The 25,303-nt window shown below is 57.7% G+C and overlaps 2 protein-coding genes and 1 long non-coding RNA gene across 11 annotated transcripts; 1 reads left to right on the forward strand and 2 right to left on the reverse strand.

The window, feature by feature from the left end:
* Window positions 1-547: 547 nt before the first annotated feature.
* Window positions 548-1,112, reverse strand: LOC123651180. Its single transcript, XR_006739714.1, has 4 exons — window positions 1,077-1,112; window positions 942-974; window positions 771-830; window positions 548-645 (listed from the first exon to the last, which is right to left on the reverse strand). It is a non-coding gene; the product is annotated as an uncharacterized LOC123651180 (long non-coding RNA).
* Window positions 1,113-10,585: 9,473 nt separating this feature from the next.
* Window positions 10,586-25,226, reverse strand: PAQR4 (progestin and adipoQ receptor family member 4). 4 transcript variants are annotated; one of them, XR_004982940.2, is made up of 5 exons: window positions 24,700-25,226; window positions 23,125-23,346; window positions 22,380-22,984; window positions 10,773-10,779; window positions 10,586-10,598 (listed from the first exon to the last, which is right to left on the reverse strand). XR_004982940.2 is itself a non-coding variant. In XM_036409910.2 (3 exons), the coding sequence occupies exons 1-3, from the start codon at window positions 24,863-24,865 to the stop codon at window positions 22,551-22,553; spliced, it is 822 nt and encodes a 273-aa protein (XP_036265803.1). In that variant the 5' UTR covers window positions 24,866-25,226; the 3' UTR covers window positions 21,959-22,550. The 4 variants fall into 4 exon arrangements, 2 of the variants coding, with proteins under 2 accessions (XP_036265803.1, XP_036265804.1); XR_006739710.1 differs by lacking the exons at window positions 10,586-10,598; window positions 10,773-10,779 and adding an exon at window positions 21,984-22,105 and having other exon boundaries at window positions 22,221-22,984; XM_036409910.2 differs by lacking the exons at window positions 10,586-10,598; window positions 10,773-10,779 and having other exon boundaries at window positions 21,959-22,984.
* PKMYT1 (protein kinase, membrane associated tyrosine/threonine 1) lies at window positions 10,822-21,747 on the forward strand. 6 transcript variants are annotated; one of them, XM_045571389.1, is made up of 8 exons: window positions 10,822-10,838; window positions 11,255-11,389; window positions 16,855-17,347; window positions 18,465-18,958; window positions 19,622-19,728; window positions 19,832-20,243; window positions 21,319-21,399; window positions 21,484-21,747. In XM_045571389.1, the coding sequence occupies exons 3-8, from the start codon at window positions 17,000-17,002 to the stop codon at window positions 21,593-21,595; spliced, it is 1,554 nt and encodes a 517-aa protein (XP_045427345.1). In that variant the 5' UTR covers window positions 10,822-10,838; window positions 11,255-11,389; window positions 16,855-16,999; the 3' UTR covers window positions 21,596-21,747. The 6 variants fall into 6 exon arrangements, with proteins under 6 accessions (XP_045427345.1, XP_045427348.1, XP_036265764.1 ...); XM_045571391.1 differs by lacking the exon at window positions 10,822-10,838 and having other exon boundaries at window positions 11,155-11,389; window positions 19,832-20,004; window positions 20,086-20,243; XM_036409871.2 differs by lacking the exon at window positions 10,822-10,838 and having other exon boundaries at window positions 11,154-11,389.
* Window positions 25,227-25,303: the final 77 nt, after the last annotated feature.

The following is a 25,303-nucleotide window of genomic DNA, read 5'->3' on the forward strand; positions in this document are numbered from 1 at the left end:
GAGCATCAGCCTCACGGAGCTGGGGTTTTTATTTTCTTTTAGTATGTTTTATTGATTTTTTTTACATCGATAGGAGAAACACTGATCAGCTGCCTCCTGCACACGCCCCACTGGGGATGTGCCTGCAACCAAGGCATGTGCCCTTGACCGGAATTGAACCCGGGACCCTTGAGTCCACAGACCAACACTCTATCCACTGAGCCAAACCAGTCAAGCCAGAGCTGGGGTTTTCACTCTCTGCTTAACCCCAGGCCTCCAGCTCCCTTCCAGCCTCACGATCTGCTTCTCCCTTTCCAGCTCCCACGAGTGCTCCACCCCCTCAGTCCTGACCACCGTCCTCGAGATGGCTCTGGGCCTGTGAGCTCTGGGCCTGTGAGCTCAGTGCAGGCTGACCGAGGTGTCTGCTGTGCCCAGCGGGGCCTGGCTCAGGGTGAGTGAAAGGAATGAGCCCGACTGCTGGGAGCCAGGGTTAAGGAGCTGTGAGCTCTCTCCCCCAGACGCGTAGCCAGTGGGCCAGATCCTAGCGGGAGCGGCAGTGTGAGGAGGGGTCTGGGATGGGAAGGGACAGAATCCAGAAGGTGGGCAGGCGGGCGGGCAGGCTCACTCGCTCACCTGGTGGCTGCTGCTTCCCGCCTCCGCCCAAGCCTGGGGAAGACCAAGAGCCACTGAGCCGCGTGGACCCCACCCCACGGAAATCTATTTCTGCCCTCCTGACCCCCCAACTCCACCCTCTTCCTTCCTGGGGCCCCAGGGTGGCCCAGGTGTCTCACCTGGCTGGGCTCCGCCTCCCGGGAAGGCCTGGGCTCCCATCTTATTCCCGTTGCCAAATGCTGGGAGGCAGAGCAGGAGGAGCTAAGTTTAAGCCAGAGGCAGGGGGCAGGGGGGGCAGATGGAAGACGGGACTACAGGGACCTGGGCACTGGGCACTGGGTAGGGCTCACCTGGCTTTGGTGGTTTCACACCCGCTCCGACCCCTGAGAAAGAGACGGGGACCAGGTAGAAGAGCCTGGCGTGCCCTTGACCCCCCAAACTGAAGCGGGCGCCCCCAGCTCTCACCCCATCACCCCATCGCCTACCTGGTACCTGGCCACCATTCTGAGGGGCAGGGCCTGTGGGTAGAGGGAAGGTGTGGGCTCCCACCCGTGCTGTCCTCTCCCAGGACCTCTGTGCCCCCCTCGCTGGCAGTTCTCAGGGAGCCCGTGTGAGAAGGGCCTGGGAGTCGGGGAACACACACACACACACACACACACACACACACACACACACCCCCGCAAGACCAGCCTAGTGACGGGAGCGGCCCTGGGAGGCTGATGGTGCCAGAGCTTGGCCTCCACTCACCTGGCTTCTGAGGTTTCCCCCCTCCCAGGCCTAGGAGGAGACAGAGACAGAGGTCACTGACCTCCCCTGCCCTCAGGAATGCAGACATGACCCTGCCGCCCCCTCCCCTCCGCTGCCTGCCCCTTCGCCCTCACCTGGCCAGGATCCTGCCCCCGGAAAAGCGCCGGTTCCCAGGCCATTTGGGCTCCCGAATCCTGGGACACAGGGGTGGGGGCTGTAGCCTGAGGTGGGCAGGTTTGGGGCACACAGAGGAACCGGGGTGCACCAGCCGGGACGGGGCTGGCTCTGCACTCACCGAGCCTCCGAGGCTCCATTCCCCCGCCCGCCCCCCCTCGCCCCCCCCCCTCCTGCCCAGGCCGGAGGAGGAGCGGCGAGGCTGAGCCCGCCATCCTCCCCCAAGAGCCCAACTCTCCTCTGCTGGTTCCGGGTCCCAGCTCTGCCCCGCAGGGTGGGGCCCGGTGTCCTCACCTGGCTGGGCCCGGGCCGGGAAGGCACCGCGCCCAGGCCGGTTCCCTATCCTGGGGAGACAGCCGGAGGGGGGAGGGGGGAGGGAGCCGCCGGTGTGAGGCGGCCAGAGGGAGGGGCGTGGGGAGGAGGCTCACCTGGCTTCTGGGGCTTCGCGCCCCTCCCAAAGCCTGAGGACAGAGATGCGGGAGGTGAGGGGACCCCAGGGGCCGTCTCCTCCTAGGGCTCCATGGCCATGCGGAGCTGAGAGGCAGGGCAGGGCATTTTGGGGTCCCAGCTGGGGTGAGGGTGAAGCAGGGGTACCCGCTCTGCTATCCTCAAACCAGGTATCAGGAACCCGTAGGTCCTTCCCTCTGCCTCCAATGAGTCACCAGTGCTGCCCCGGGGAAGGGGGGGGGGGCTGGGATAAGCACCCCTAATGCCGACCCAGCCCTCTCCCCGCGCCCCCTCACCTGGTTGGGCTGCGGCACCTGGGAAGGCCCCTGCTCCATGCCCGTTCCCGGTCCCGAACCCTGAGGACACAGGGCGGAGGGTCAGCGAGGAGGAGAGACAACGGGGTCACAGGGTCGGGCATGCAGATGGAGACAAGCAGGGGCTCACCTGGCTGGTGGGGTTTTGTGCCCCCTCCGACGCCTGAGAGGGAGATAAATCACATGAAGAGACCCCATTTCAGGTATGCCCCTAGGACACTGGTCCCAGCTCCCCCAAACACACTCGGAGCCCACCTCCGCCAGTGCTGTAGCCACTCTGAGCTGGAGGGCCTATGGGGGGGGGGAGGTGATCTGGGGGTTTGGGATCCTAGATGGGGTGGGTGTGCAGGATCCCTGGACCCAGCCAGAAACAGCAAACCTGCAGGTGCCCAACCCCCCCCTCTTCCCCCAGAATCCTTCACTGACCCCCCCATCCCTGAGGCTTGGGAGGGAGCGGGGAGAGGACCAACCCCAGACTCCATCTCTCTCACCTGGCTGGGCTCCCAGGCCATTCCTGGCTCCAAATCCTGGGAGGACAGATAGCAGTGAGGGGTGTGAGAGAAAGATGGGGAGACAGGAAGAGAGACAGTGGGGGCTGGGCAGGCTCTGAAGTTCAATACCCCAGGAGCCTGGGGGAGATGCAGGGAGCAGGCCAGGGGCCCAGGGGCCCCTTTCACCCTCCCCCATCCCCACAAAGCCCAGGGGACGTGCAGTGAGGGGCAGGCATTAGATGACACCACAACCGTCTTGATGGATTCCTGGTGGGTGGGGGGCAGAGCACCTGCTGGAAGGGGTCTCAGTGGGCGTCTCCGCCTGAGGGATGTCAGGTGCTTCTGAGACGGCTGCCCCCGCCCCCAAATCCTATTTACCCATCCCCTACCGATTCCCAGGCCACTGCGGGGGGCGGGGGGGAGGGGGCCTAGCTGGGGGGATAAATGGTGTGTTGGGCCTAAGGGGGCAGGAGGGACCAGGAGCTTGGGTGCTCTGGCCTCTTTGGGAGGATACAGAGCTGCCCACCTCCCAGCTTTACCTGGTCTGTAGCCATTCCGGCTCCCTAAGCCTGCAAGGTCGGGGAGAAGCGGGTAACTAGGAGGGGCAAGGAGGGCCAGATGCTCCCTTCCCACCCTGCAGAGCAGGAGTGCACCCCCTCCTCCCTGGGACTCACTTTCTACTCTGATCCCAGGAGGAGCAAGGACAGAACCAGGGGGACAGCCTGGTGGCAGGTCCCCCATCCCTCTTCCTCAGGGGGCTGTGTACCTCTTCCCTCCACTCTTATGGGAGCATCTGGGACCCATCCTTTCCTGGAAATGTCCTCCTCCTCACCCGTCCCTCAGAGTTTCTCCCCAGCAGCTTAGACACTGAGGTCTCTGGAGGGCACCCTTTCTCCCGCCCACACGATGCCACAGGCTGCTGGATGAAGACCCTTTTGTGACACCCAGCCCCCTACTCCCCTCCCCAAGCTCCAGCCTCCTCTCCTCCCATCCTCCCGGCCTTTGGCCCCCTTGGTTCCAGAGATTTCCTCCCAGTCCTGTTATAACCCCACCCCTGCCCTCACAGACCCAGCTCCAAGCCCCTCCTCCGGGCTCCAGCGTGCTCGTGCCCAGAGGTGAAATTCTGCCCTATCTCACTCTGTCCTCAGGGCTCGGGTCTGTGCTTCCACACGTGAGCTGACCCTGGACAAGACTGACTGCCAGGAAGACAGAGGGACCCTGTGCTCTCCTGGGCTCCACGTCCGAATCCCAGAGCTGGGGAGCATCTGGGGCTGTCCCCCAGAGAGCATGACCCCTGGGGGTGGAGGAGAGAAACCAGGTCCTCTTCTTGAACCCAGTGCCGGAGGATCCACTCACCTTTTCCTAGACCAGCAGACAATGAAGGCAGCCCTGGGGAGCAGGGATTGCTGACTCAGTGGGGACCCAGGGGCAGGACCCATGCATATATACCCCAACACCCCCCAAACCCAGACTTCACACACCCAATCCTCCCGCCCTGGAGCCCCAGCCTCAGACCCGATGCTCTTCCTACACCCCCAGCTCCAACCCCAGCTGCCCAGACCCCGTAGCTGCCTGCCCTCACCGCCCTGGAGGCTTTCAGAAGTCAGGCAGAGCAGGAAGAGGGCCGCGGGGAAGGCCCGGGTGCCCATGATTGCTGGCAGAGTGGGAGGGCACACACCCCTCGGGCCTTTAAACACCCTCACCCAGGCCCCCCTGCTGCGAGTGACAGAGGCCCGGTGGGCACACCCCAGGGGCCAGCCCCCACCTCCCTCTGCAGCGGGAGGCCAGCCCTTGGCCTGCTCCCTGCCCCGCTCCTCATCCATCATGGGTGCTGACAGCTGGGACAGGCCCCCACCTGGCGCGTGAGGCCCCTCTGCTCCCCTCAGGGTCTGGGGCCCTGGTGCCAGGCCTGGAGGGCTCGGATGTTACCCCAGCAGCTGGTGAGGAGCAGGCAGGCGCTGTGGGCACCCAGGCCCAGCCCAACACTGCTGGGGGTGGGGGGGAAGCCAGGTCCAGAAATGTGGGTGTGGCTGACCGGAGGGACTCAGAGTGAGTTACTGTGTTACTTGGAGAAAGAGGAGGAAGGAGGCAGAGGCCACAGTGTTACAAAGGCCGTGGCCAGGTGACGATGCAGTGCGCTGTGTGTGACACGCAGACCTGCCCACCGGAAGAGAGGTAACTTTATCCCTCTGACCCTGAGGACGGAAGGTGTGACCCTGGGCGATGGCCCTTTGTCCCCACCTGGGGCTGGGCTTGCAAGAGTGGGCCTGAGTCTCCTTCCCACAGGGGACGGGACCACAGGGACGGGTTACCCCAAGCTCATCCTGTCCAAAGGCCCAAGGGCTTCTTTTTAAAAAATATTTTTAGTCCTAGCCGGTTTGGCTCAGTGGATAGAGCATCAGCCTGTGGATGGAAGGGTCCTGGGTTCGATTCTGGTCAAGAGCACATGTCCAGGTTGCAGGCTCAGTCCCCAGTAGGGGGCACGCAGGAGGCAGCTGATCAATGATTCTCTTTCATCATTGATGTTTCTTTTTATTTATTTTTAATCTTTTTTTAAATGTATTTTATTGATTTTGTACAGAGAGGAAGGAAGAGGGAGAGAGAGATAGAAACATCGATGAGAGAGAAACATCGACCAGCTGCCTCCTGCACACCCCCCACTGGGGATAGATATATGCCCGCAACCAATGTACATGCCCTTAATCAGAATCGAACCTGGGACCCTTTAGTCCACAGGTCGACGCTCTATCCACTGAGCCAAACCAGTTAGGGCTCATCATTGATGTTTCAATCTCTTTGTCCCTTTCCCTCCCTCTCTGAAATATATATATGTATTTTAAAATTTTATTCTAAAGAGAGAGAAAGGGAGGCAGAGAGAGAAACACTGATGGATCCATCAATGCCTCCTGCACGTTCCCTGCTGGGGATCGGAGGCTGCACCCCGCACACGCCCTGACAGGAGGTGAAGCCTGCAGCCTCTGGCGCAGCCAGCGAGTCACACCGCCAGGCCTCCCTGCTGAAGGCTCTGCTAGGGCCCCCACTGCGGGCGGTCCTCCCAGTTCACCTCCATCTCCAGCCGGAACACAGCAGCACTGATTCCAGTTTTGGGGGACAGACTCTCAGGGGCCACTTCTTAGGGTGTGGAGGGGGCAAAATTGCAAGAAGGGCTCCTGGGGGGCGAGTGACCACTTCATTCCTGGGGGGCGGGCAGATGGCATCGGGCCAGGGAAGGGGGCTTGGTGAGAGTATGCGTGGACAGGAGAGGCAGGCCTGGGAAAGGTCAGGAGTCAAGGAGTCTGGACACCCACCCTCACCTCCTCCAGGGCGTCTGTGGACCCCACCGGGCTGCGGGGACTCAGACCCCAGGACCCTAGTACAGAGGGCCCCACACCTTGTCTATCTGCTGGCTTGCCCCCTGCCCCCTCCTCCCCAGCGTCTGTGGCTAAGGAGTCCAGTCTGCCAAACGAAGCAGGAGCTACAGGGAGGAGTGGGCAGGGGCAATGGGTTTTGCTTCTTATGCCTTTGAGCCCACAGCACCTAACAGGACAGCTCGTCTCCCTTTACCTGCATCTCCCCTCCCACCCCCCTGGCTGATCTCTCTCCTCACACCTGAGGGCCTGCTCCTAGGGATCACGCTTACCTGAGCATGCCTGCACACACACACACACACACACACACACACACACATACACACACGCACACGCACACACACACACATGCCTGTGGCTCCCATCTCCCCCGACAGACTCACCTTTGCACAGGCTCCTGCTGGGTCCCTTCAGTCCAGTGCCCTGGAACAGCATCCCACACGCCCTCCTCCCGCCCTGCCTGGCGGAGGGCTGTGCCCTGGCGTCCCGGAGGCTAGACCTTCCGCTGGCTGCTGGGAGTGGCTCAGGGGTGGCCCCAGGCTCCAGCCACCCACAGGAGCCTGGGATGGCGGGGATGTTCACTCAGGCTCCCCGGGGAGGGCTCTCCTGCTGCCCCCTGCTCCTCCCCACGCAACAGGCTCTGGCTCACCGGCCTCCTCATGGAGGGCAGCTGAGCGGCCTCAGGCTCAGCAGGCTGGGTAGGGATTCAGATTCAGATTAGGGTAAGTACCTGACCTCCCTGAGTCTGTTCACTCTCCTCTAAAATGACAATGCTGCCAAAACCGGTTTGGCTCAATGGATAGAGCGTTGGCTTGGGGACTGAAAGGTCCCGGGTTTAATTCCGGTCAAGGGCATGTACCTTGGTTGCGGGCACATCTCCAGTAGGGGGTATGCAGGAGGCAGCTGATCCATGACTCTCTCTCATCGATGTTCCTAACTCTCTATCTCTCTCCCTTCCTCTCTGTACAAAATCAATAAAATATATTAAAAAATAAATAAATAAAATGACAATGCTATGGTGTTGGGGCTTCATACCCCGTTTTACAGACGGGGAAACAGAGGCAGAGTGGAGAAGGGTCTTGGCTCCTGAGCAGCGGGGCTGGAATTTGAAGCCAGGCAGTCTACCCCCACCCCCACCCCCACCCCAGTCCACAGAACTCCACTCTCCGCTACTCCACGTACTTTTGGCAGCCACAGGCTCAGTTACTTGAGACACTGCATTACTCTTTGCCTGCCCCACACCAGTCTGGGCCCTGCTTTAGACCCGTGGTAGCTGAGGGTCTGTGTACAGACCCAGACGCACAGACACTCAGCAACCCTGAGGGGCGCCAGGGAAGCTTGGCCCGGGAGACCAGGAGGGGCCGTGCAGGAGGTAAAGGCCAGGTGCCTGCTTGGTCACTGCCAGAGGGAATGCCAACGTCCACCACCGTTGCCAGGCTGTCTGGGTGCTGACGTGGGCCTGTGGCAATGCCAGCCAGCCAGGGCCTTGGGCCAGCTTGGTGCTGCTCAGGACCAGGGCTGAGCCCAGTTGGGCAGCCGCAGACCCTGCACTGCGACCACCCCTACCCCCGGCACAGCTAGTCCCCTCGGCTCTCCCCAGCCCCTCACAGGCAGGGCGGGCCTGCGAGCCCATGGTTCACTGGGGGGCTGACGGGGCTCCTGCTGGAGCCCGGGCCTGGGCTGCCCTTCGCTCCCAGGCTTGAGGGGACACAGCTCAGCCTCTGGACAGAGGAGCAACTGGGAGGCCAGAGCTAGAAGCCCAGGGCAAGGGGACAGCTGCAGTGTTAAAAGCAGAATGAGTTGCCGAAACCGGTTTGGCTCAGTGGATAGAGCGTCAGCCTGCGGACTGAAGGGTCCCAGGTTCGATTCTGGTCAGGGGCATGTACCTTGGTTGAGGGGACATCCCCAGTGAGGGGGTGAGGTGGGGGGAGGGGAGGCAGCTGGTTGATGTTTCTCTCTCATCAATGTTTCTAACTCTATCCCTCTCCCGTCCTCTCTGTAAAAAATCAATAAAATATATTTTAAAAATAAATAAATAAATACATAAATACATAAATACATAAATAATAGTGGAAGCCAGAAGCCCAGGAAGTGCATCACCTAAAAGGACACAGCCCGTGCCCTGGCCTCCAGCCACCTGCTCATGGAAGCGCCGCCTGGCCGGGTGGGGATCCGGGGAGAAGAGCGTGAAGGGCGGCCAGGCACCCGTCGGGCAGACACCTTCCGAATCTGCAGCTGTGTAATGCCTCCTCAGGCCACCCTCTCCACCCTCCTGTGGCAGCTCTTCAGCCGGTCCCTGAGCCAGAGCCTCCGGGACACCTTCCCAGCAGCCCCAGGCACTGGCTCTGTGCAAAGCTGCACTGGAGCAACTCCCTCTCCTCACGCACCTCTCAGTTTACTAACACTGTATGCAGGATGACATAGAGGTAGCCTCCGAAGTGTGCATAAGACAGGCATGTACAATGTAACAAATCCCTGTACAGCAATTGCCTGTGCAGCTGGCACAGAGGCCAAGAGACAGAGCACAGCCAGCTCCCCGGAAGCGCCCCTCACACCCTCCCCTTTCCCGCCAGGGCAGCCACATTTGCGCTTGTGGCTGTTTCCTTGCCTTCTTACTCCACTTTATCCTGCTTTGTGGCCGCATTGGAGACCTTCCAGAGAAAATCTGGGTGGGCCTGGTACTGTTACACAATGACAACAGCGGGGACACACCTAGATGTCGGGCTGGGAATCCCACTGTTGAGCAGGGCGTGGGGGCTTTCTCCTGGACCAAGCCACAGCCAAGCGCTTTGGTCTCAAACCCTGAGGGCCCACGCCTCTGTCCCTGGGACTCCCGGCGGGTGTGGAAGCCCTGACCCCTCTCCTCCAGATTCCTCCTTTTGGCCCAGATGGCTGCTTTGAAGATGGCGAAACACTGTGCAAATGAGGGAGTGCTACTGTTATTAAACAATGAGTAAGTTCCTACTGTGTGCTAGGCCCTGTACTGAGCACTTCACATGCATTTGCTCATTTAATGCTCATAACCCCCAAGGAGATAGGAACTATTATTAGCATCCCCATTTTACACATGTGAAAACAGGCCCAGAGACATAAATCAGCTTCTGTGTGGCAGAGAAGCCCAATTTCCCTGACTGCATGGCCCAGGCTCTTACCTGCTCCTGTACCTAACTTTACATCACACCCCTTCCACACAGTGGAATGTCCATTGGGAGAATGTCGTTTCTTTAAAAATATATTTTATTGATTTTTTTTATTTTTTATTTTTTTGCTTTTGCAGAGAGGAAGGGAGAGAGGGATAGAGAGTTAGAAACATCAATGAGAGAGAAACTGATCAGCTGCCTCCTGCACACCCCCTACTGCGGATGTACCTAGAACCAAGGTACATGCCCTTGACCGGAATCAAACCTGGGACCCTTGAGTCTGCAGGCTGACGCTCTATCCATTGAGCCAAACCGGGTAGGGCTGGAAGAATGTTTTTATTATTTATTTACTTATTTTTAAAAATATATATTTTTATTGATTTCAAAGAGGAAGAGAGATGGAGTAGAAACATCAACGATGAGAGAGAGAGAGAGAATAATCAATTGGCTGCCTCATGTAGGCCCCACTATGGGAATGGAGCCTGCAACCCAGGAATGTGCCCTGACTGGGAGGGAATCAAACCGTGTCCTCCTGGTTCATAGGTCAAACCACTGAGTCATGCTGGCTGGTTGGAAGAATGTTTTTAAATAAATTTTTTTTTAAGTCATTGCGAGTTAGACTTTCAAGAATGGGCAGCTGGAAAGAGGCCAGAGTCCAGGACTCCTGGAGATGGGATTGGCAGAGGGGATGACAGCTGGAGAGAGGCATGCTGGCTCCCCAGGCCTCCTGGGGACAAGCCTGGGGTCTTTTACAGGAATCCAGGGTGAGTCATAGGGGCTGTGGCTGCCAGAGATGCTAATGCAAAGGAAGAGAGCAAGGACTGGGGAGGGGGCTGAATCCCCCAGAGAAGTTCTGGGCCTACCCTGGGCTGCACTGGGGAAGGTTCCCTGAAGGGCAAGCCCTGCGATGGGTTGGGAGCCCTGAAGTCCATGTCGCCTTTCAGATTCTTGGGAGATGGATAGTCAACAAATAAACCAATGAACAGAGAGGATAGAATTTTAGAGTTAAGTGCAATTTGAAAGTGAGGTGGGAAGGGTTATGTGATGAGATGCAGAGCATTCTAGGGGGGTGGCCTGTTAGAGGGACCCCCTCCACTCTGTTTAATGGATAAAAGGTCCCCTCCGGGAAGGAGCCCCGGCCGGCCGGCCGCACTAATGTTAGGAGTCAGCACTTGCTTCTAGCCAGCCTCCTACTAAGTACTTTAAGGGGATCATCTCACTGGAAACGCCAGCTCCGCGAGGAAGGTTTGGTCAGCTCCATTTTTAGAGCAGAGGAGGCTCGGGAAGGCCCAGGTGCGTTCCCAAGGTCGCTCAGCCCGGAAGGAGCTGAGGGAGCGGTGAGCTGAGCTCAAGTTTCAAATCCAATGAATGGGAGGCTCCAGCTTAGGTGTCTGCAGGGAGGGCTAGCATCTTCTGGTTCCCCAAGCCAAAGCCCCGCATTCCACGAGTCTGAACAGAGGAATGCGTGTCTGGCACCGCCCCGTGGGGATCCGGGGGGACGCGGGGACTTCCTGCCCTGCCCAGAGATGACCGCCTCCTGGGCCCGCACGTCTGGGGCAAAACACGGTGACCGCTCCCTTTATCGTCGCGAAAATTAAGTCAGCCTAGCGAGGGTCACGGGAGACGGGGCCGGGGTCTGGAGGTCGGCTGGCGTCCGGGTAGCCAGGCGGGCGGATTCAGACCCGCCGTACCGCCGCAGCCACCAGGAAGCCGGGCGCTGCCACCTCCTCCGCCCCAGGCCGGCGCCGAGTGTCATTGCGCCTGCGCAGTGAGGACCGGGGCGGGCAGGGGCGGGGCGTTCGGGGGCGGGGCGGCGGAGCTTCCGGGGACGTGAGCGGCGGGCCCGGAAGGCTGGCAGCCTGTGATGGGCTCCGCGGGGATGGGGCGGGGGAAGAGGCGTTCCTGGGCGGGGACTCGAGGCCGGTTTGGAATTTTTGGCGCGAGTTGGCTCCGCGGGCGTTCACGGGCCGTTCCCCCGCCAGAAGGTCCTCCGGTCCCGGCGCGGAAAGCTGTCGACGGCAGCCCCGGTCCCCCAGGCCGCCCCGAGGGTTCCCCGCGGCCCCTGCGGACCCGGAATCTGGGACCTCGCGGAGCTGCGCCCCGCCCGCCCGCTCCAGGTGAGCCCCGGCCGGGCCCGGCGCGCTCTCCGGCCGGACCTCCCTCCCCTCTGCTTCCCTTTGCTGCGGCGCCCCCTGCCCTCTGAGGGCTCCCCGGGGTCAGCCTCTTCCTCCTCCTCCTCCTCCCCCGTCGCCCTCCGACCAGCTCCCCTTCCCGGCGGCCCCGCCCCCCCCCTTCCCTCCGCTCCGGGCCCCCCCTCTGCTCCTGTTCCCTTCCTCAGCCCCCTGGCCCCTTTCATCTGGGCACCACAGGAAAGGGGTGCCTGCCCACGCCGTACTTGTCCTTCCCCAGGAAAAGCCCCACCCACGTTGCAGCACAGCCCCTCCTGCGTGACAGCCGGTCCCCCCCGCTCTGTGCGCCTGGCCGCCCGGCGCGCACGGGGACGGGTGGCTGCGGCCCCGCCTGGGGGCGGCTCGCAGGCCAGCGCGGAAGACCGGTCAGCAAATATGTCCTCCCAGTGAGAGGGGCGGCCTCTGGCTGATCCCGGAAACCAGGCTGGGCCGCCCTGGGTTCGCCTGGCTCCTTCTACGGACCCTGCCCCACCCCAAAAGCTGTTGGGCCAGGCCAGAGGCGCTAGGATGTAGGGGGCATTGGAATGGTCTGAGAACTGGTTTGAGATGAGGCTGTCCATGGCTCTGAATGTGACAGGACTGGGTCTGGAGGCCCCGGGGGATCCTGGCATCCCAGTTCCTCACTTTGAGGAACCCTGGAGTGGGATTCCTGAGCTGAAAGAGGCAGAGGAAGGGTGAGTCTTCTAGGGAGGCGCCATGGGGGACCCTCCCTCAGGCCTCACTCAGGGACTGGAGGGCACACTTCTTGTTTCAATTACTGACTGCCCCCTCTCCCCCCTTGTTAGGTATGGCATCCTGTTAAAAAAATACATTTTAAATAGATTTTTAAATTTTATTATTATTTTTTTTTAGAGAGAGGAAGGGAGAGGGGGAGAGAGAGAGAAGAAAAAACACATGGATGTGAGATGAGAGCTAAACATCCATTGGCTACCTCCTGCATGCCTCCTGCAGGGGATCAACCCTGCCACCAGTTATGTATCCTGACCTGAATCAAACCAGCAACCTTTCAGTGCAGGGAGGGATGCCCAACCAACTGAGCCACACTGGCCATGGTGGGTATGTCACCTTTTGATACACTGTGACTTCCTCTCAAAATTAAATCCCCCTCCTTTTGTGTTCTTGTTTTTGTTTCAATTACAACATTATAGCAACTCAAAAAACCTTCTCTGCCCAATGCACAAAGCTACTTGTGGGGCCTCAGTAGCTTTGTGTGTCTTTTAACAGCATTTATTGAGGAATCTGCATGCCAGACATGAGGCTGAGCCTTCCCTGAGATTATTATTACAGGTCCACAAATCCTGAGGCCAGGAGTGTTTTGGAATTCAAAATGTGTCAGATTTTAGAAAGCTAATAGGGTGCATATAACATTTATATATAACACCACCCATGGATCTGGGACATCATTCAATAATCAAACATATTAATATTTTTGTCAAGAAATATATGAATATTCACACTTAGGGAGGAAAGGTAGGTCAGACCATATTTTTCTGCTAAATTAGGTATTTATTTATTTATTGCCAAATGAGTTTTACCTAGTTGTCCCATTTGTTGAGAAAACTATTCTTTCCCACTGAATTGTTTTGGCACTCTGTCAAAATCAATTGACTATAAATGTGAGGGTTTATTTAGGAATTTTCAATTCTATTCCATTGATCTATATGTCTATCTTTATGTAAATACAATATTGTTTTGATTATTGTAACTTTGTAGTAAGTTTTGGAATTGGGAAATAGAATCCTCCCAACTTCATTTTGAATGTTTTGACTATTCTGGGTCTAGTGAATTTGCATATAAATTTTAGGATCAGCTTGTCAATTTCTACAAAGAATCCAGCTGGGATTCTAATAGGGATTGTGCTGAATCTGTAGATCAGTTTGGAGAGTATTGCCATTTTATCCATGGTAAATCTTTGGATCTATGAACATGTAATATCTTTCCATTTACAGGTGGGGCAAAAATAAGATTACAGTTTGTATGGAAAATAATACAATAATTCATAAATAATAATATAATAATAAAATATTTTAGGACAAATATGTGATACCTTAATCAATAAAGAAATTAAAAAAATAAAAAAAGAATAAACTATTTTGCATACTCACAACTGTAGACTTACTTTTGCCCCACCCTCTACTTAGGTTGTCTTTAATTGCCTAAAGAAGCTGAGGGAAGAAAGGAAAGGAAGTTTATGTGCATCATGTTTGCTTTATTGACATTCTTATTTCCAGTGTCTGGTTCTCTCCATTTGTTCAAGTTGCCACGTGGAGTCATTTCTGTTCTCTCCCGCCTCCTTTGTGCCGTTATTCGAAGTATATCACATTTCTTTATGTTACATGCCTAACAATACAATACACACATACTGTTTCATACAATTACTTTTTAAAAATATATATACTTTTATTGATTTCAGAGAGGAAGGGAGAGGGAGAGAGAGATAGAAACATCAATGATGGGAGGGAATAATTGATTGGTGCCACCTGCAGACCCCACACTGGGGATTGAGCCCACAACCCGAGCATATGCCCTTGACCAGAATTGAACCCAGGACCCTTCAATCCACAGGCTGACACTCTATCCCATGAGCCAAATTGAACTATTAGCTTAGTTCTTTGAGCCTATTTATAGACTACTTTGAAGTCTTTTTTTGTTAAATCTAACACCTAGTCCTTCTTACAGGTAGTTTCTGTGGCCTGTTATTTTTATTTAAATTTTAAAGATATTTTTACTTTTATTTTTTTAAACATTATTTTATTTATGAAAAGGGGAGAAAAACATCAATTTGTTGTTCACTTATTGTGTTCATTGGTTTGTATGTTCCCTGCGTGGGGATGTGCCCTGGCTGGGAATGGAACTTGGAGCCTTGGTGTATCAGGATGAAGCTGTAAACCAACCAGCCTTTTATTTTGTTTTATCTTTCCTGTGTGGGGGTCACACTTTCCTATGTTTTGCACATCTTGTAATTTTTTATCAAAAACTGGTGGTTTTTTTTTTTTTTAAAGATTGGTAAACTTTTAACAAATATGTTTTTATTGATTTAGAAGGAAGAGGGAGATAGAACCATCAATGATGAGAGAGAATCATTGGTTGGCTGCCTCCTGCACTTCCCCTGCTGAGGATTGAGCCTGCAACCTGGACATGTGCCCTGACGGGGAATCCAACTGAGACATCCTGGGTTACGGGTTGATGCTCAACCACTGAACCACACCAGCCAGCAAAACTGGATATTTTACTTTTTATATGTTTTTATTGATTTCAGAGAATAAAGGATAGTGAGAGAGATATAGAAGCAGCAGTGATGAGAGAGAATTGTTGATTGCCATTGGGGATCTAGCCTGCAACCATGATCTCCTGGTTCATAGGTCACTGAACCAAGCCAACCAAGCAAACACTGGACTTTTTTTTTTTTTTTTTTACACATTTTAGCAACTGTGTGTACTGGCTCCTCCCCCCCCCAGGGCTTGTGATTTTTTTTCTTTTCTTTTCTTATCTGTTTAGTGACTGACTGGACCATTGTGGTAACATGTCTTTCTGCAGTATGAGGTCTCTGACATGGCTCCTCAGAGGACCCAACCTGGAACATCTGCACAGCCAACCTGGGGTCCTGAGAGTTTAAGGGGGGCTATCTTTGACTGCTTTCCCTAATCACACCCACCTGCTGGGCTCTCCCAATTGCTAGCTGTCTTCTCTGTTGTTTTTGTCCTGGAGCATCAGTTGCTCCGTTGACTGGTCCAATTAAATTTAGCTCCTTTAACAGGATAGCTTTTGAGTTCAGTGTTTGATGTTTGATCGGACCCCAGGAAGCTTCTTTTGATCTATCTCTGTACCTGGTTCTCTCTGGTAAATTACCTGGTTGTAATAATGGAGGCACCAGCCTCGGCCTATTTGTGTACCACCCAAACCTTGATTGATTTTTAAATTAAATATTTGTTGTTGAAAGTATTGCATGTTCTCCCCTGCCCAGTCCCCCCATTGACCTCTCCTAGCCTGCCCCTGCCCCCAGACCCAGGCCTTCACCACCCTATTGTCTGTGTCCATGGGTTATGCATGGATGCATACAAGTTCTTTGGTTGATCTCTTCCCGCCCATCCATCCTCCCCCACCTCTCCTCTGAGATTCCCCAGTCTGTTTTATGTTTCTACGTCTCTAGATCTATTTTGTTTATTAGATTCCACATACGAGTAAGATCATGTAATACTTGTCTTTCTCTGACTGGCTTATTTTGGTTAGTATAATACTCTCCAGGTTCCTCCATGCTGTCTCAAGGGGTGAGAGATCCTTCCTTTTTTTACAGCTGCATAGTATTCCGTGGTATAAACGTACCACAGCTTTTATCCACTCGCCTGCTGATGGGCACTCGGGCTGTTTCCAGATCTTAGCCATTTTAAATTGTGCTGCTATGAACATAGGGGTGCGTACATTCTTTCTGATTGGCATTTCGGGTTTCTTAGGATATATTCCTAGAAGTGGGATCACTGGGTCAAATGGCAGTTCCATTTTTTTGAGAAAATGTCATACTGTTTTCCATAATGGCTGCCCCAGTCTGCATTTCCACCAGCAGTGTACTAGGGTTCCCTTTTCTCCACACCCTCACCATCACTTGTTATTTGTTGATTTGTTGATGGTAGCCATTCTGTTACTGATTTTTTTAGAATACCATTAAACTTGAACTTCCCGTATTCTGTTTCAAATAAAGTCTGTTTCTTTGTTTATAGGGAGAGATTCAGTGCTGTCTGTTTTGTAACCTACCTCCCCCACAAGGCAGAACGTGTGAGCTACAGCTCTGGAGCTGCAGGCAGGGAAGTTAAGCCCGTCTCCCTGAGTGACACCGCTGCCTTAGGATGGGGCGGCAGCCTGTGGCCTCAGCTTGCCTCGCCCAGTGCGGATCCTCCTTCCTAGGAATGAGCTGGGGCTTGAGCGATGGGGCTGTATTCCTCACCTGCTGGACCCAAGGCAGAGCTTTCGCCTTCTGCGTAGGGGCTGGTGGGAGGAGGGGGCCCTGGCCTCTGGCTACAGCCGGCTGGAATTTAGCCTTTGCAACATGGAAAGTAGAGCTCCATGACATGAGTGTTAGGGTCACAACTATGAAAAAGAGAGCAAGAGACTTTTGGAATCAGACCTTTTAATACTTTGAAATCAGAGATAAGGGAGTGTGGGCCTGTGTGAATATTTCCCCCTTACAGTCTTGGAAGAGATTGCGTATCTTACGGTCAAAAAGCATTGTGACAAGACAGGGATCTGGCTCCAGAACCTGCCTTGACTTGCCCTCTGCTGGATTGTGGGGGCCTCTGGGACATGGTCCCATGCATTTCAGTTCGTGTTTCTAGGACTCCAGGTACAGACGACTGACCGTGTGCAGGTGTGTATATTTGTCCTCTGCCTTGTCCCACCAGGTGCTCGTGTCTCCACAGCCTCCGTGTTAAAGGAGAACATGTGTGAGGAGTAGACTCGGCTTCCTTCCGCAGCCTCTCTGGGGCCATAGGACAAGGAACTGTTTGCTGTTCTGTACTCTGCCTCTCGGTGCCTCCTGTGCCGGCCATGCCTGTGCCCACGGAGGGCACCCCACCAGCCCTGAGCGGCACCCCCACCCCAGTCCCAGCCTACTTCCGCCATGCAGAGCCCGGCTTTTCCCTCAAGAGGCCCAGGGGGCTCAGTCAGAGCCTTCCGCCCCGGCCCCCTGCCAAGGGCAGCATCCCCATCAGTCGCCTCTTCCCTCGGACCCCAGGCTGGCACCAGCCCCAACCCCGGAAAGTGTCATTCAAAGGCAAAGACTCTGGGACCCTGCAGAGCCCCAGTTACGACCCAAGCCAGCCGGAGTCCTTCTTCCAACAGAATTTCCAGAGGCTTGGCCGCCTGGGCCGTGGCTCTTATGGAGAGGTCTTCAAGGTGAGTGGAGTGACAGTGCCATGGGCCTGTAGGGGGGGCCGCCGTGCCTCCCTCCCTCTGCCTGGATGGGATAGAATCCTGGGCAGCCTGCTCCCCTTCTCTCCTGACAGCCACTTCTCTTGAGTTGACAGACACCCCTCCTCAGGGTTTGACTTGGCTGCTTTCTCAGAAACCCCCACAAGGCCCCTCCGAGGGCCCCCTCGGTGCACACTCCCCCTTTGTCCGGAGCCTGGCAGTGGCTCCTGGCTTCCACCTCCTCCCACCCTGGAGCCAGCTGCTCTTGGCAAGCTCTGCCTGGTCCCCGGAGCCAGCGCCCAGAGTGCAGTGCTTACCCTGCCCCTGCCCCCTCCTCCCCCAGGCCGCGGATACTTAGACTATACCCTGTGCACCACCTTTTTTTTTCTTTCTTAAAATATATTTTCCGCCGAAACCGGTTTGGCTCAGTGGTAGAGCATCGGTCTACGGACTGAATGGTCCCAGGTTCGATTCCAGTCAAGGGCATGTACATTGGTTGCGGGCACATCCCTGGTAGGGGGTGTGCAAGAGGCAGCTGGTCGATGTTACTCTCTCATCGACGTTTCTGGCTCTCTGTCTCTCTCCCTTCCTCTCTGTAAAAAATCAATAGGGTATATTAAAAAAATAAAATAATATATATATATATTTTTTCCATTAATTAATATTTCCTTCAAAATGGCAGTATTCCTTACACAAGTACTACAAACAACGTGGGCCCCTAGATTAGGTCTTCTTCCACCGCACACCACTGGGTTTCTCCGGTGGGCGTCCTTCCTTCCAGAACTCTCTCCGTACATCTCCAAACAAACCCATTGATATTCTACACAGGGGCCCACGCTGCCTGTGTTCTGAAGCCAGCTTTTTTATTTCACAGTAGCTGAGAGACCCTCCAGATTAGTGCCTACAGGTCAGCCCTGTCTCTTCCGTGCTTGGGTCTCCAGTGAGCCAGTGCCCAGGGGAGAGGTCTGTCTGGTCTCGCTATTGCGTGTGCAAGGGTCTCTAAGGTGGATGCCACGCTGCGCCTTCCACACGTGTGAAATCGTAACAGAATCTGCCGTTCTGTGCTCCTTCCCGCCCCGCCTCAGTACTCTCTCCCTCCCAGGTGCGCTCCAAGGAAGACGGCCAGCTCTATGCCGTAAAGCGTTCCATGTCCCCCTTCCGGGGCCCCAAGGACCGGGCCCGAAAGCTGGCGGAGGTCCGTGGCCACGAGAAGGTGGGGCAGCACCCATGCTGCGTGCGGCTGGAGCGAGCCTGGGAGGAGGGCGGCATCCTGTACCTGCAGACAGAGCTGTGTGGGCCCAGCCTGCAGCAGCACTGCGAGGCCTGGGGCACCGGCCTGCCTGAGGCCCAGGTCTGGGGCTACCTGCGGGACACCCTCCTCGCTCTGGCCCACCTGCACGGCCAGGGCATGGTCCACCTGGACATCAAGCCTGCCAACATCTTCCTGGGGCCCCGGGGCCGCTGCAAAGTGGGTGACTTTGGGCTGCTGGTGGAGCTGGATGGATCTGGAGCTGGTGAGGCCCAGGAGGGAGACCCCCGCTACATGGCCCCCGAGCTGCTGCAGGGCGCCTATGGGACAGCAGCCGATGTGTTCAGGTAAGGGCTGGGCCACGGAGGCCCTTCATGGCTGGGGTGCAGTCGGCAGAGGGAGGGAAATGCCATCAGCCCAGAGTCAGGCTGGGAGACAGTGCCCTGAGAGGGTGAAGCCACCAGTGGAGAGTAGTCTACAGTCAGGCTGGCTAAGCAGCAAATCATCTCGAGTTACTTTATTATATTCACTTGTCTCTTTACCACATCCCCCCAGAGGGACTGTTATTGCTCCATTTATAAGGGAACGGGCACAGTGGGGTAAGAGACTTGCCCAGAGTCCACAGTTAGCAGGTGGTAAAGCTGGGACTGGACCAGACACTGGTTCTGTGGTCCGTGTCAGTAACCATTGCTCTGCCTCTAACGGTCTATCCAGCCCTGTCTGCAGCATCCTGTAGTAACACTAGTAACCATAGTGTCCATCTGGCGGGGGTGCCAGACTCATCGCAGTGGTGTGTGGGCTGCACTGAACACTGGTCCATGCCTCATAAATGTGTTCCCCTCATTGGCTCTGCCAGGCCTTCTCAGAGCCCCCCCCACTCCCCTCCCGCCACTCCTTCCCCTCCTGCCGGCTCTTCTCCACCCCCTTCTGAGGGGATCCTGGGGCTCTGGGATCTGTGGCCCAAGGCTAACCGTGTCTGTCTTCTGTCCCACCTCCCTCCCCACCCCCAGTCTGGGTCTCACCATCCTGGAAGTGGCATGCAACATGGAGCTGCCCCATGGCGGAGAGGGCTGGCAGCAGCTGCGCCAGGGCTATCTGCCCCCTGAATTCACTGCCAGTGAGTAGGGGCGAGGGGAAGGGTCAAGGATGGGAGGGGACATGGTGCTACAGACTCGTGTGAGGGAACGGTCGCCTTTGACACAATCCTACCCTGTGGACAGGCCTGTCTTCTGAGCTGCGGTCTGTGCTCACCATGATGCTGGAGCCCGATCCCGAGCGGCGGGCCACAGCCGAGGCCCTGCTGGCCCTGCCTATGCTCAGGCAGCCACAGCCCTGGAGTGTCCTGAGGTACATGGCTGCTGAAGCCCTGAGTCGAGGGTGGGCCCTTTGGCAGGTAAGCCTGGTAAAGGTAACGGCCTCCCCTCTTCCTGGCCCTGGACTCTGCCCAGCCTCCCTTGGCCCCCTGTCCCCACAGGCCCTGCTTGCCCTGCTGTGCTGGCTCTGGCATGGGCTGGCTCACCCTGCCAGCTGGCTACGGCCCCTGAGGCCTCCAGCCACCCCGCCTGGCTCGCCCCCCTGCAGCTTCCTCCTGGACAGCAGCCACTCCAGCAACTGGGATGACGACAGCATCGGGTGGGTGAGAGCCCGGGACTGGAGGGTGGGGGTGGGGAGATGGGCTGCCAGCTTGGCCAACCCCCATACAGAGGCCAGGCTCCTGGGGGAGTAGCGGTGCACGGGGACCCCTCCCACAAACCTGGCCCCCACCATGCCCGGGAAGGGCCCCAAGGCTGGTGGGGTACAGCCTGGCCTGGTTTGAATGCAGTTGTTCCTTCTGAGCTCAGAACGTGGGACGGCTGCTGTGCAGAGCGCAGCAGAATGGCAACTTCACACCTTGGCACTGCCACTCTAGGGAGAGGCAGGTGGTGCAGCTCCAGCTGCAGTCCAGGCCGCCGGAGCCCAAGGACAAGGCGTTGTCCTTCTCGGGACAGTTCCCAGAGCCTGGCGAGCCCCATCCCGGAGGAATTCCTCAGTCCCAGATGCCTGCTGGCCAAGCGAGAAGCTATAATTAAGAAACTGTGGCAAAGGGAAACCACATGCTCCGGCAGACCGTTCTCCGGAGAAATCACACCATTAACCCCCCTATGAAAAGGTCATCACACTGTAGTCCTCCGGCTGCTCAGTTAGTTGGAGCAGGTCCTGTATGCCGACAGAAAGGTCATGGTTTTGATTTCTGGTCAAGGCAGATACATAGGTTGCAGGTTCCATCCCTTGTCAGGGTGCCTGTGGGAGGCAATTTGTGTTTCTCTCACATTGAAGATTGAAGTTTCTCTTTCCCTTTCTCTCAAAAACAAACAAACAATAAAAACACACACATATCCTCAAGTGAGAATTAAAAAGAAAACGTTACCCTGTTGTCATAGGGACACTTTATAGCGGAAGTGAAGTGCAAAAGAAGCTTCATTTACCACAGGTTCACTTCAGAGCCAGCTCAGCTGAAGCCCCTGGGTTCTGAAAGGGGCCTAGGTGCCTCTGAGTGAGGTCAGGTAGACTTTAAAAGTTGTGCGAATGATTTTTTCAAAGGGCACCACCCTTCATTGCCCGTCAGGTGGGAACCTGCACAGGGACAGGGTTGACTGTGCTGATCCCACAGCCTCCTCCCATGCACTCACCACCGCTTTGACACTGCTTGTCTCACCCACCCCTGCAGACCCTCGTTCTCTCCAGAGGCCATTCTGGCCAGGGCTGCCAGGAGCACCTCCTCCACGCCCCAGAGCAGGCAGACACGGAGGTGGGTAGTCCAGCGTCAGAGGTAGGGAGGGGGAAGGGTCATTTCAAATCCTGAGTGTCATTTCTCTCTCTTCCTACCCCCTAGGGATGACCTGGACCTCAGTGACATTGACTCAGAGTCCCCTCATGGCTCCTTCCCCTCCTTTGAGCCTCGGAACCTCCTCAGCCTATTTGAGGACTCGCTGGGCCCAACCTGAGCCCACTGCCGCCTCGGTGCTTTTAACCTTTTATCTTCTTCCCCCCTCCTGGAGGCTGAGGTCCCCTGGCACTCCAGTGGTCCCTTCTGCCTGGCCATGTCTAATAAAAGATACCTGAATCTTGGGAGCACCCAAGCTTGCTTGCATGGCAACACAGCACTTCCTGCCCATTTTATTGGCGTCGCCCAGGGTCTGAGGGCCCTGGGGTGGCTGAGGCTGAGGCTGAGGCTGAGGCTGACGCTGGCTGCAGAGCTCCTGGCCAGCACATTGCAGCTGGGAGCCCTGTGCTGTGTGGACCAGAGGTTTCCTGAGCAGGCGTGTCCCCGGTGGGCTGGTTGAGCCTTCAGAACATGGCACTCAAGGTGGAGGGTGGGCCCTTAGCCCAGTGGTGCAGGGCCACTCGGCTCTTGACATCTGTGCATTGCCTGGGAAAAGCAGCAGCCGCAGGCCTCCTGCCCCTTGGTCCTGGGATAAGTGGGTAGTCCTGCTGTCCAAACCCCTCACTCCATTCTGCACAGAAGGAAGAGGGGGTGGGTGAGCCTGGCATTGCTGGGTGGGCTGGCATGCAGGGCCAAAAGATGGAGGAGCCGTGGACTGGTGGCCAGGCCAGCCACCTATGAGGTACCTTATGTAACGGTCTGAGAGGGGCAGGATGGGGCTGAGGCCCTGGGCTGGCAGGACTCCAGCCGTCAGAGCAAGACAGACCCCAGCGTCCCTCTGGCCCCACCCTCACAGGTCATGGAGGGTAAACTGGCCCTTAGAAGGACCGGTGTCCTAGCTGCACAGGAAGACACTGCCCTGGAAGGCTGGAGCTCCGAGGTGTGGGCAGGAGAGGCTAGTCCACAGGGAAGGGTGGGTGAACAGCTGGGAGGCATCCAAGGAGCCAGTCCCCTGCAGACCAGCAGAAGGAGGGAGCCTGGTGGTGGTGGTGGCCCTAGGAGACCGGCAGGCTGGCTCAGTCTGGGGGACAGGCGTGGTTGGCGGCCCAGAGCAGGTCGGGCACGACGCCCGCATGCAGCTGCAGGATGGAGCCCACACTGAGCAGGTGCATGATCTGGTGTGAGTTGCCCCAGTAGTCGAAGCGGCCTGGTCCCCAGCGCTCTGGCAGACGGGCCACGTTCACCAGGCCCCCGAGCAGGGCTAGGGCATCCATGCGCAGGTAACAGTGCAGGGAGCCTGGAGCTCCGGAGCCCAGTCCCACTCCCCGGGCCCCAAACACCAGGAGGCGGGCTCCGGCCTGCCAACCAAACGCTCGAAGACGGGCACTGGTGGAGGGGGCGGTGAGGGCCCTCCAGCCAGCCACACCTGACAGCAAGGTGTAGCCCACCAGGGCGGCGGGGCGCAGCCAGGGCCTGCAGGCCAGGGTGCAGTGGATGATGGGCAGGGCCCCTGTACAGAGGAGAGAGGCAGGAGAGGGCACGTCAGTTTGGGGACTGCCTGCCCTTCCACCTGAGTGTCCCCTGCTGCCCCCGCCCCCGTTGCCCCCCAGCTTCCATTCTTCTTGCCCCCTGCCCCGTCCCTTGGCTCACCGAGGGTGTTGACGAGGCAGACCCCGCACATATCCAGGGCCAGGAGCCGAGAGTACACAGGGCTGCCCCCTTGGTGGCACATGAAGAGATGGTAGAGCACAGAGCCCGCAGGTGGTGCCAGGCAGGCCACACAGTGTGTGCCCCCCAGCCAGCCATCCTTGCCCAGCTGACCCCAGGGCATGGTCATTGGCAGCAGCACCAGGAAGCCCAGCAGGGCCAGCCCTGGGGGAGGGAAACAGTTATCCATCACACAGCTTCAGCAGCGAGGACAGGCAATGCCCTCAGGGTGTCCACAGCTACAGACAACATGGAAGGAATGAGAGCAAGACAGGACTTGTCAGCAGTGACAGACAACTATTGCCAGAGCCGGGACAGAGGCAGGCCTGGGTGTTCGGGACTTTACTTACGCAGCAGGCTCACAATAGCTCTGGAAGCAGAAGAGGTCATTATCCCCACTTCGCAGGTGAGAAAACTGAGTAAACGCGCAGGTGAGTGGGCTAGAGCCCAGGCACTCACCCCTGCACCACATTACATCACCTCCCCGAAAGCACCGGCCCAAACCCCCAGCCCGCCTCTGTCAGCAGAAGCCAGAAGGAGGCGTGATTCAAGCCGAGTTCTGAAAAGAACATGTGGGCAATGATACCAGATCCCAGGGCAACTTGGCTTCTCCCAACCCCATGTCCTCTCCAGAGTGCCCAGACGAGTGAAGGCTTTGAGCCCTCTGTCTGTCAGAAGGGGCTAGGCAGGCAGGGAAAGGGGGCAGACAGTTTGTTCCATCTCCACAGGCACCTCTTCTGGGAGCTCAGTTCCTCCCAGCCCAGGCGTCCTGCCTTTCCCTGCGGGCACTCTAGCGTTGCCCTCACAGGGGTCAAAGGTAGGCACTGCAGGCTGGGGCCGCTGACTGCCCGCTACAGACAGGGCCTGGCCAGGCCACAGTCCTCCAGTGGGATAGGTACCAAGGCTGGGCCCAGCCTGCTCTGGGGCCCTCGGCCAGGACAGGCCAAGGGCGTACAAGGCTGTGTCAGCACAGCTCCCCGGGGCGCGGAGGAGGGGCCCATGCCTGTGGGGCGGGGTGGGTGGGGGGAGGTGTTGCCACCAGGCGGAGCCCCAAGACTAGGCTGCTCTGCTGGGGTATTAGGGCGGCTGCGCGGGGAGGGGCCGGGGCCTGGCTTTTGCTCCTGGACTACTTCTTGCCCAACTCAACACCCAGGTCCCAAGTCGACACCCAGCACCCGGGTCCGGACGGGTGCGGGCTGGAGTGGGGGAAGGGGCGGAGAGATGCGCAGGGGCCAGGATTACGGAGGGGCTGTGCACTGGGCTGCTTCTCCCCGGGGCTCAGAGGGATTAAGTGGACTCGATCCCCCACTCCGCTTCCCTTGCCTGCCCGGGGCCCCCGCCGGGTTAGCGGAAGCAGGGAGTGCCGTCCGGGACAATGGCAGCTTTGTCACCGCGGCTCCCGGCGGTGCCAGGGCAGGGGCAGCCCGGGATCTGGCCACTGGCGCGCTCCCCGGCCTTCCGGCCCCCGGCCCGGCGCAGGCAGAGCTGCCGCGGGTGCGGGGTGCGGGCGCAGCTCACCGTGCGTGTAGATGTTGCCCAGCTCGTTGTGCAGGTAGAAGAGGCTGCGCAGGCAGCCCGAGCCGCTGCTGGCCGGCCGGTAGCCGGTCAACACGAACTTGTTGAACTGCAGGTGCGGCGGCGAGCTGGCCCAGTCCAGCAGGCGCGGCCCGGCCAGGAACGCCATGGCCTGGCCGAGCGCGGGCGGCCCGCGCCCCTCTGGACCCCGGGCCTCTTCAGCGGGGCTGCGGCGGCGCGGGGCTCATCCCTGCGCCTGCCCGCGGCCCGGTCCGCGCACGCGCCGCCCGGGGGTCCCCACTCGCGCCCCTTCTGCGCTGCGCAAGCGCGGGCCCGCGCCCCCGCGTCAGGGCGGAGGCTGGGAGCGCGCCGGCCTCCGGAGCGCAGTGCGGCCGCTCCGCTCCGCCGGGGCTGGCGCCCGCAGGAACTGAGCACCCGCCGCAGCAGCAGCAGCGACCGGGAGTCCTCTGAAGCCCCGAGGAAGGGTGCGGCCGGACGCGGGAGGGGACGCGAGGCTCCGCCCCAGCTAGCCACCCCCGCCATCCCACCAGCATTTCGCGCGCTGAGCTTCCAGATCTAGACGCTGCGAGAGCCAATAGGTGTGGCT

This window comes from Pipistrellus kuhlii, unplaced genomic scaffold (assembly GCF_014108245.1).
Source record: "Pipistrellus kuhlii isolate mPipKuh1 unplaced genomic scaffold, mPipKuh1.p scaffold_m20_p_4, whole genome shotgun sequence".
Lineage (NCBI taxonomy): Eukaryota > Metazoa > Chordata > Mammalia > Chiroptera > Vespertilionidae > Pipistrellus > Pipistrellus kuhlii.